Here is an 11,390-nt window from a genome sequence, read left to right as displayed (position 1 = left end):
TTCCTAGGATACTGAGGACATAGCAATGTCCATGGACATGGTTTACTGCAGGCTTCAAAGTTTATCCAGAATTATTTAATGCAGTTGCTGTCCTGTTTCTGATTCCCCACTCCCCAAGCTATGAATCCTAATCTCTTATTTAAAAACTTAAAAATATATATATATTAGACATTGTATCTTTTAATACAAGGCACTGGAAATCCTTTTTGGACAGAAGGTCTGTGTCCTAAAAAATATCCCAAGAACTCACTTAGGTTAAGTGTGTGGATTCAGGATGGGTTGTCTACAAGTCTATGGTTTGTGGCTTAGAAGACTTCTGGCTGCTGTTATCCAAAACCCAGGGACATAACTTCAAGGCTAAGTTAACTCATTTCGTGCATCTGCCAGTTTATTTTTCTTTCCCTCCATCAACAATTGCCTATCAGTGATTCACTTTGCAATTTCTAAGTACTGTCTCTTACATGTTACATTGCTAAGTTTTGCTCCTAGTGATCACTGCATATATAGTAATCACATGATCACACTTAATATTCTGATGGTTTTATTAACAAGTATATAATACATATATTGCATACTGTATATAGTATATGAGGACTGTACAGTACAAATTTATGTTCACAGTTTGACATGACAAAATGTCATTACTGAATTCCCATTGGACTACAGAGTAGAAACAGAGAAGGTACATTAAACATTCACATCTTTAGTAAGAAAGATTACCAAAATGTTTCAGTATTTGCAAGTATACTAATGCATGCTAAAAACCTTTACCCATTCAGTCTTATTAGCTTATAAAATATATTACACTTTATTAAAAATTTCTGCATAGTTTATACAAGTATTAAAGTACTGTAAATGTAATAATCCTGCTATACTTGCAGGTATGGTTTAAGAGATGCTAAGCAGAAAGATTATTTTGACCCTCTAACACTAAGTACATAACAGCAAAAAAAAAAAAAAAAAAAAAAGTGCTAGTATTTGTAAAACGTAATATTGTTGTAGCCCTCGTTTAATGCATGTAAAATGGCTTTGTAAATGTATTAAGTGAATTTGCGATCATTTAGAAATTGTTAACTTCGACCGAGAAGAGAATAAAGACAACTCTGAGCAACTTCATGTATAACAGCAATTCCTTCAAGATGACTGTATATTTTCAAACCAAATTATTTTCAAACCTTAGATCTTTGAGATTGTCTTTAAAACAATCTAATCAGGAATGACGTGCAGATAGATATACAGTATCAGCAATAAAGTCTTTCAAATTCCACATTAGTGCAACACTGATAGTGCAGATGGGTGTTTAATAAAATATACATCTATAGTTCCCCTAGAAATCTGTTCCAAGGCTCTTCAAACTTCCGTGTAGTTAGCATTTCCTTGGTTGAACATAGCTATGCTGCTAACACATTCTCCATACCAGATGATTTAGAATGTTAATGCCCATTTATGATGTAAATTCACATTTTAGAACTCTAAAATATGATGCATTCAGCCTTAATTTTTCTGACTTCCCCAAGATGACACTTGGACAATAATCAGAAGAAACTCTGTAACAGAATTTATACAACACTAACTTCATGTTTACAAATCATTCTCATCAATGTAAAATATGGCAATTTAAAGCCACCATTGATAGTAACATGGCACATCATTAAAACCACATGTTCAAGGGCATCTATCTTGTATTTGAGGTCTTCCACAATAACAGCTAAAAATGCCTAAGAGACTAAATTTCTCAACTATCATAGTAAAATACAAATATATATAAAAAAGGAAAATTTGGTCAAGAGCCAATCAGTCAACTAAAGTATATAGGCCAGCAATGGGAACAGAGAAAGGCCTCTCTGGGTTGCCTTTCTTTCTGAGTTAAAATGGATCTTTGTTAATGAATGGTTAACATAACCTAGGCAAGCTGAATAGTAATGGAATACTCTTTGCAGGGTCTTGCTTGCTCTTTTGAACAAAATTTAAATATGCCGTGACAAACACCTCAAATTTCATGAGAACCTACCAAGCTTTCTATCAACTGGACTCACACTCAAAGCTAATTATTCAAAGATGATCAGTCTACCCTTTCTTGCCTTTTTCCCCTACCTTCTCTATGGGTTGGAACACACACATACTGGTCATCTCCATTAAAACAAAAAAGTTCTTTGCATCCCAACTTGATTCTTCAGTGTGTTGCAAAAGAACCACTTCTAGAAATAAACACTTTGGCATGAATGTGACTAAGCATTTACAGTACAGACAATACCTACTTTCCCAAGAGCCATTTTTATCCCTCAATTCATGTCATAGTTGCAAAAACACAGACAAAAAAAGCCCAATTAGGAGGTTTTAATATTCTAAACAAATTTTGCAGTGCTTACACAAAAAAAAAAAAAAGAAAGAAAATCAAAACCAAGTGCCAAGAAGGTAACAAATGACTTTGCATTTCTCAACTACATTTCCTTTCAGCTGGTTCAGAGGGCTGATGAGTGGGATCTCTTAGGTGCACAGTCCCTACAACTAACTTTTATTAACATAGCGCCATCAAAGTAAGCTCCCCACACGATTTGCAGGCCTCCACAATCACTCATTCACTGATGTTTTAAAAACAATTGAACAATGTATTCCTCCCAGTTAAGGTTGTGTTGGATCCTGAGTTGCGGCTGGGATGAATCTTCAGGATTCCATTCTTCTCTCTTCTCTTCCATCCTTTATCGAGGGATGAAGGCGCATTTCGTTATATGCACCCACATTTGACCACTGTCACCCACTTTCTTCAAATTTAGAACCAATGACATTTCTATGCATGAATTATTTTTATTGGCATTTAGACTATGGTGCTCAAAAGCCAGCTTTTGAAAAACAAAAACTAAACACAAAATTTCCCCCGAATAATGGCGCTATTTATCTTTAACATAAACACGAGTCATTTTCAGCTTCTTCTGAGGGGATACTTGATAGTGATCGATTTCCAGCTCTTTAAAACAGTAAATGTTGGGTAATTCTGGAACTCTAAAGATATGAATCCCTGAACTGTGGTTTTCTGTTTTTTTGTTTTTGTTTTGTTTTGTTTTTTTCAGAAATCTGTCCCCCGAATGAAGGTATCTGCTTCACAACTAGTTATATTTACAAATCTTGTCACTCAGGTCTGACATTGAATGCATCCACTAAAGCATTAGCAGATACTTACGGTATGCATCACAAACACAAATGACAGCCCACTTGGCACCCTATGGTTCACACAGAAGAATTTCTGTATAAAAGCTGTATGAGTAATTTGATATGGGAATACAATTACCCCTCAACATTTCTCTGTTTGCAAAGAAAAAAAGCTGTTAAGTAGGTTGGGTAAAAGGCCACCCATATTCTTACCCAAAAGATTTTTTTTTTTTTTTACCATTACTGGGCAAAATATTGTTGTGATGTCCCGACAATCAATGCTCGATGACCCACATTAAGGACATCGGAGGAATGGTGACAGGGGCAGGGATAACTCCATCCATTTTCGGCTTTGCTGTATGCTTCTGCACAGTTGAGCATAGAGACTGAAGCTCTGGGGATGCCTTGCGCAGCAAACCCTATGATGAAACCTCACCGGAGAGCCCTCGCCTAGGAGGAAGGGCCGGCTTCTTCCCTCCCCCCCCCACACTTCTCCCCTGCGCCATGCCCCTTTGTTCTGACTCCGTGCTGGGCAAGGAGAGCATTCAGCCCTTCACTGACAGACATCACCCGCCTAAATCAGCAGCTCTGGCTCAGCTCCAGGGGTGGCAAAGACCTCCTTGTTAGCTGCAGGCCCAAAGGAGTATCGAGGACTTAATTTAGAGGACGTGATAAATCCAAGTTGACAAGCAGGATTTGTGAAGGGCAATGGAAGGGAAGAAGAGTGGATGGACGGTCCTACCTGAAATCTCGCTCCATGTCTCTACCTAGCCTGGGAGAGGGTCCACCCTTCTTGCTGGCGAGCACAAAATACGATCCCAGGGCACAGAGGTATGAACGTCCCTGGCAAGGACTTGCAGGCTGGATACTGTATTTCTAATACATTTACTTTGACATTCTTTTGAGAAATACATGGAGAAACCGACAATTGGTTATTTTAAGTTTACATGTTCCCTTGTTCTCATTACATTAAATGTATCTGTAAGAAGGGTTTGCTTAGCATCCCCGGAAAAAAAAAAAGTGTTCACATTCTTTAGGTCTGACCCGTGGTAAGGAGAGGAGGATTAGAGAACATCTACTACTGACCATATGGAAGTTTGAATGATATAAATTCAGAGATTCAGACCAGCTGAATCCAAATTAAAATGTACATGTAAAAAATGAGTTAGATCATGGGAAGGAGGACAGAGAGAGAGCCGGGAGAGTGGGGAACCACGCTGAGGCGGGGGATGGAGCCATTCAAACTAGCATGTGGCGTTTCCTATGGAGGGCAAGGTGGTCAGAGCGGGAGAAGCTGCGGTCACAGTCTGGACACTGGAAAGGTTTGATTCCAGTATGTTTTCGGAAATGTCTTGTCAGTTCATCAGACCGAGCAAACTTCCATGTGCATCCTTCCCATGTACATTTGTAGGGTTTTTCTCCTGCAAAAAGGAAAAACAGAAGAGCTTATATTTTTCCTGAGGGCGAAAGGCTATTCATTAGTAAAAATTTTGCAGTTAAGATTTTTGAGCTACAGCTCTGGGCAAATATTATTTCTAAGGTATGTCCGTTCGTTTGTTCCCCCCAAAAACCAAGAGTGCCATAGAAACCACAGAAGGACAAAAAAGAAAACAAGTGGCTTAATTCTCTTAATATTTAACTGGAACTCTGCTGCTCCGGCCGCTCCGGCCACTCCGGCCGCCCCCCCCACCCCCCCACCCCCCCGCCAAAAGAAGATTTTAAGAGTTCTTAAAGCATAAAGCCACTAAAATCCATCCTGAGGAGCTAGCAAATAATTTTGGTTTCACCCTCAATAGTAGGGATGAATCACTTAAGAAACAACTTGTGATCTGTATTTATCTCCAAGTCTTCAAGCTACTGAGGTGAGTTATACGCAGTGCTTTCCACTTAAAGAGGAGTCCAAATTGAAAGTTTGCGGGATTTCCTTATTATTTTAACAGTTTCCTAAAAATAAGAAGTGTGACAGACACTGGCAGGGATTTCAGCATCTTATCTTTTCTTTTAGTCAACAGCAATTATGCCTAAGTATAATGCTCTAATTGAGACATACTAAAAATACAGTAATTCCTCCCCAGCCTGTCAGAAGCCAGGTCTCTCCAACCCCCTGCTGTGGGATAATGGTAGCTGGCAGGTGAGGAACAGGAGACCCTTGGGGGGAAATCATAGGGAGGAGCCAGCATGAAGGCCCTTACAAATAAAAAGGCTGTTAGTGGTAATCTTACATGTTTTTATGAGTCATCGTGGGCAAATGGGTCTCACAAATCAATTCCCACTTACTATCCCTTGTTCTCTAGAAATTTTAAGGATTGACATTTCGAGGAGCTCTTCAGAACTGTCTTATCTGCTCTGCTTCAGAGAATATAAATGCTGAGGTATTTTTCCTACATCCAAATTGTTATTCAAATAGTCAATGTCCTTGTAATCTTGGGCTGGAAGTTGGTAACATCCACCTCTCAGGTCGCACTAATGCCCTGGGGATGCTTTTACTGGTTTCCTTGGCATCTCAGACTGGACATTCCTCTAAACACAAGGCCCCCCTCCTCAGTTCCCTCTGTAAGAACACTGTGACCAAGCCCAAGAACTCAGTTGTCCGCAAGCTGACTTTTCCTCTCCCCGAGTCACTGAGAAACTTGACACTCCACACCACCACTTTCCTTCCCTTTTCTCTTCCAAATCCCAGATTTTCCTTGTTGTAAACATTCCTAATACGAATGACTCATAAGGCTCAAAAACAAACAAACAAACAAATGACATTCTGCCTGAAGGAAGATGGGCCCAGGGAACAACTGCTGTTGTACTAGAATTTCACATCGAAGGGTTTGAGGTTAGGTCAGATCAGGCCTGCTCTCAATCACCCATACTGGCTGATGAATCAGGCTGTGGACGACATTTCTGTACGGGTTCCCGAAGCTATCTTGCTCATGAAATGTTCAAGGGCAAATGGAACAGTTTTATGTTTTCTTCACCTGTATCATCATTTTTGGAAGATCTGGCTGCATGCTCTGTATTCAGTCCTGGGCAGAATAAATAATACCCCAGAACAAACCGGACAGGCAAGAGCACAGAAGTTCCCTCCGTTTTAGAAGACACGAATCACCCAAATATCTTTACTTTTCCGTATTTGTTCTGCGTAAAGAACTGTGGGGTTTTTTCTTTTTTTTTGCCACTGTGAATTTGATAATGTACCACATTTACTAAATGATGGTCCACACGAAGGCCGCCTCCTTGATGAAGTGGGCCCATGGCTAAGAGCACTTTTCCTCCATTCCAGCAGCCTTTCCAACCCTCCCTCTCTCCTCCCGCAACACAGAGGACAGAACTCCACATGACTGGATGGGGGGGGGGGGGGCCTTGAATCCATTCTAACTCATTACAAAAATAAATCTTGACCCAAAAAAGTGCGTTTTTCACGACCGGCAGACAGATCTGTAGACAGCTCTGCTCCCTTTCAAGGTGCCTGGACCGTGTCCTCATAATCACCTTTGAAAGTTCGACTGTTTGTCCCTAACATTCCATCTCCCTGTTTCTTATGAGAAGAGTGCGCGCGCCTTGTAGTTCTGATACCTGTGTGTGTTCTTCTGTGCGCTTTCAAGTGAGAGCTCTTAGTGTACACCTTGTTGCATCCGTCATAGTCGCATCTGTGGATCCTGCGCTTCCTTTGGGTGTCCGGAGATTCCACAGGTAAAGGTCTCTTTCCTGGTTGCACTATGACCGACGGGTGATTCCTAGGAAAACCAACGCGAAATGTAAAATATCGGGGGAGAGGCTCTTTCCTTTCCTTCAGTCTACCAAAGGCATTAACAACACTAGGCAAAACCAAACAAAACCAAAAAACCCAACAAAATAAACAAAAAGAAATTAGCTGATCAACCCAAGAAGCACTGCTATATTCATTCAACAAACATGGAGCGAGCACCTACCATGAGCCAGGCACTGTGCTTGGCACCGGGACACAAAGATGAATAAAAACAGGGTTCCTGCCCTCGAGGAGCTCACACTCTAGGGGGAGACAGACATGTAGATAAGTAATGACAGTAAGAAGGATTAGGTGCTATGCTAGAGGGAGATGCAGGTGCTAGGAGAGGCTCTTGCCCTCGGTTAAAATTTGCCTATGTATAGAATCTCGTGGTACGAGAGCAATGCTCAGTACGGTTCCAATGTCTTCCCACAGCTTGCCCTGATGGTCATTTATTGCTCTGTAGGGAAGAATGCAAAAGGTCAAATTCCTAAAGCTCAGGCAACCCCACTCGTTATCTACATTTTATCCTTTACATAATTGGCAATGAGCTTCTCTTAAAGATCACCAATTCACATTTGAGCTTCAAATTCTGGCTCTTCCAAAGTAAATACATAAATAAACAAATAATGGCACTGCTGTTTTCAAACCTCAAACCTTTACGGTTGCTGTTATTCCTGCGTGAGGGAGAACTCTGGCGCAGTGCCGGCTCTCGGGGGCACCTGGCGTCTCCCTGCCTTCCTGCCCGCTCACCCAGACCCGTTCCTGCGTCGGCACACCTTTCCAGGGTGGCTTTGAAATCCAATCATGTCAAACACCGTTGCTCTAAACTTTCTCTTTTTCAGAAGGAGAGAAGAGGCAGATGGGGGAAGAGCTGGGGAAAGTCTGTAAAGCTTTCTCGGGCTTCCTCCGCTGATTAATGTCAGTAATTAAAAAATTCTAATCTGTTCATTTGCTTTCCTAACGACTAATTACATGATACATCACAAGCTTATGGAACTGGCCTCTGACGGTAATGAAAGACTTCTTTGTCTTTTAAATTGGAATCTAAAGTTCTTACAATGTTCCAAATAATATACGAATTTTTCTGTACAAGTATGGATGAGGAGAAAGGGAATCTGATGAAGGCAAACACTCAAGCTTAGGAGATAAAAAAGGATAGTAAAATTTCACCATAAAAATCAAAAGGGGGCCCCTGAAATGAAACTTGTTTTGATCTTGGTAAAAATCTCAATACATGTCCCCCATCAGGAACTCTTCCAGGCACGCTAACTAACTAGGAAAAGAATAAAAGGTGCATTGATTTTAAGTGACTGTACTTATTTCTCACTTCTATTAGCAGCAAAGGAAAATGGCAGTTCTGAGTCTCACTTTACCTTCCTACCTTAATGTTGAGTGGGGCAATACAGAAGAATAAAGTAGCCAAGTTTAGATGGAAAAGTGAACATGGAAGGGTGGGAACAAGAACTTCACTTATATGTATGTACAAACAGAGAGAAAATAGAAAAGTGACAATCTGTGGACACATACAGTTTTTAGAGAGCTGAATTATTAATCTAAAAATCCTTCCACAGAAAGAAAAGAGTTCTCAGTTTATTTTTAACTTTCAACCTTAATGCCATTGATTGAAATGTTTCATCTTTATTAAGAGAACTTCAGGAAATAAAATGCTGAGGGGAAAAAAACTGAATGGTTAAATACATCTCCTCTGCCTCTGGGATACTGGGGGAGTATCCCAGGTGATTTTAGAAATTTCTCCCAGTTATTAGACTTCATGGGTTGGGAATCTAATAGTTTCCGTGCGGTAGTTATGATTGCTTTTCCCAGCTCCTTTTGCATATAAAGGTACGTTAAAAGGCTGTGTGCTCCAACGTCAAATCCCAGCTCTGTCACTCGCAGTCCGTGGGACCCTGGGCAAGGGATTTATCCTCTCTGCGCCTCCATTTCCTCTGTACAATGGGGATGGTGGTAATAGTATGACCTCAGGAGGTTGTGAGTAATGTACACAGAGCACTGCAGTAAAACATCTGTTCCAGATGTCAATCTACTAAATGGTAGCTGTCAATATTTTGAGGTTCAGAAGCCCATTTGCAAACTTCGCCCCTACAGCTGTTTAATTTCATGAGGAGCTTTTTGGGGGATGTCCCAACACCAGGAAAGGAAATCACTATTCAAGCCAATGTCTACCTTGACAGGTAGCATCATTCTGAGAGTGGTTGGCGGTCCCATCTCTAAAGAGCCAGATGCTGGCACAGGCAGCAGCTGGATGGCGGGGTCCCAAGATCTCCCCCTTTCTGGACTCTCCACTGCTCATTTTCAGAGAGGCTGTTTGGGATCATTACAACCAAGAAGTTAGAACAGCTATTAAATATCAGATACCTGGTCATTGTTTTGAGTTAAGCCGGCCCCTCATTAAGTTTACTATAATTCACAGACACAATTAAATGGGGAGAGCTGATCCTCAAGCTCTTTGTTCTAAATACATTTCACATGTGTAAATATAAAAACAAAAAAGGAGGAGGAATCTGATAGACATTTGAGTGCCTTCAAAAATAATCCTAAAGCTGTAACTCTTATGTTCAAGCAAATGGATTTCAAAGCTGTATTTTAAAGTCCGCCTTTGGAAAGGAAGGGTTTCCGGAAGGCGAATGATTATCAGGACTGCCTCACCGCAATGGTACTAGGTGCTTGGTTTCAATCGATTCTCTCCTGGCTAGCTGGTTTCCTATGTGGGCTGCTACTGGGCACATTCCAAGACATTACTTAATCACATCTGGGAGAGAATTACTTAAAAGAGTACATGTTCCAGTTGTGGCTAATCTGTTGCATTTTTTGAGGAGCAAAATGCATTCTTAGGTCAGCATTAAAATAAGCCTATTACTCATTAATCATTAAAAGCCACTGAGCTTGAGATCACCAAAAGAACATCACTTAAGGTAAGCAAAAAGCATTTTCTTTTCAGCAGCATTTAGGACACAGAATATTGCTTTCAAATATTCTTCTATCGTGGTTTACATTGTAATTCATAATAACCTCGACTTTGGAATAACCCTTTTTTGGTCCAGGGATCATCCCTCTCTCTGCGGGCACTTTGCTTTATTTAGCTGCACAGCATCTCATCCATCAGCTGAGCAGGAACAATGACAAGTGCAAGTCATGTTGCCAGTCACCTTGCCAGAGACACCCGGCATCATAAAAGAGGGAACTCAGCCTACAAGGTGTGTCTATTTTGGCTGGTCTTTCTGCGTCTCCTTTCACTCGAGAGAGGAGTGGGAAGCACTTGTCAGACAGGGACGTGGCAGGAAGAGCCCTCATCGGGTGGCAGGGGATCAAGCCCGGGCCCCACTGCTAGGCGAGTTATCTAATGTCTTGGCTCACCCGTCTCCATTTGCTCCGACTCCCACATGCTTGTTGTGGGGGAATGAAATAAATCCTTTGAAAACATCTGAGAAAGTCTCATTGGGGGTTAGAGGGGGGGCACATTATGCAACCGTGAAAGGTAATAATGTATGAGTTCATCCGACACTCTCTCCCTGCTGATGTGGCTGCTCGTAGGATTCTTTCTCTTCTTCATCTCTCAGGGAGTGAAGACAACCCCTCCCCCCAAACACCTGACTAGGACTTGGTGCAATGGGCACTTAACATGACCTACTATGAAGGCACCCACTTGGGTTGAATGTGGATAGAACTAGAATGTATTTTAAGTTCCAGAAAATAGTGGTTCGAAAGCCAGAGAATGCACACTCCGTTGCAGAATGACTTCGGTAAGGGAGGAGGGAAAAGATGAAGCAGAAAGGTGGGCAGAACTCTGTTTCAAGTTGGAACAAAGTGCTATGGGAGAAAGATGATGGAAGAGACCTGGAGGGGACGGTAACTATTACCTTATACCAGGAAGTTGGCCATTGCAGCCAACCTTGAAAGTGCCACAACACAAGACCATTACAAGAAAAATAATGACAACCAATAATGAAAATAAAGAGGACACAGAGGCAGCAAGATTGACTAGGCCAAGGTCATACTTAGGGTGGAGGGCAGAGCTGGGATCCAAGATGTCCGACCCAAAGGTCACCTTCTGAGCTCCTCCAAACACAGTCTCCAGTAGAAAGCAAGGCTTTCTATTGTAGCAAATCCCATCAGTGATGCTATTTAACTTGTATATGACACCTGTCACATTATGGCAAGTCAGACCTAAAACAAACCACTGTCCGGTGTTTGGATGTAGGTCAATACAGAAACCTTCCTCCTGGTTGGCAGTTCTAAAGCGAACTGAATATTCTAAGGGCAGATGTGAGGAAAGAGACCAGAGAATAATGGGTTATTCCAACACTGAACTTCTCTGAGCTACATGGACTACTTTCTGTTGCCACCACTATTTACAGGTCTTTCTTGGACTGACTTCCTTGGGCTCATGGTTGGCCTGAAAATTCTGATTCAAGACATTCCCCATCACAGAAACAGTATTAGAGGTGACAACTGGAAGGATGAGGTGTGTCTTATGAAGTTTTAA

At 41.4% G+C, this 11,390-nt stretch overlaps 1 protein-coding gene across 2 annotated transcripts in view; it reads right to left on the bottom strand.

Annotated features, from left to right (window-relative positions):
* Positions 1–524: 524 nt before the first annotated feature.
* The window catches only part of KLF3 (KLF transcription factor 3), a 43,910-nt gene continuing 33,044 nt past the window's right edge, over positions 525–11,390 (bottom strand). For both annotated transcript variants that reach the window (XM_078068505.1, XM_036112563.2), the window contains exons 5-6: positions 6,712–6,872; positions 525–4,568 (exon numbers count right to left, since the gene is read on the bottom strand). In XM_078068505.1, the coding sequence (XP_077924631.1) occupies positions 4,387–4,568; positions 6,712–6,872 (343 nt within the window). In that variant the 3' untranslated portion in view covers positions 525–4,386. The remainder of the gene's footprint in view (positions 4,569–6,711; positions 6,873–11,390) is intronic.

Source organism: Halichoerus grypus, chromosome 3, assembly GCF_964656455.1.
Source record: "Halichoerus grypus chromosome 3, mHalGry1.hap1.1, whole genome shotgun sequence".
NCBI classification, from domain to species: domain Eukaryota; kingdom Metazoa; phylum Chordata; class Mammalia; order Carnivora; family Phocidae; genus Halichoerus; species Halichoerus grypus.
Note: the sequence above shows the minus strand (reverse complement) of the source record. Positions and strands in the feature narration are given on the sequence as shown.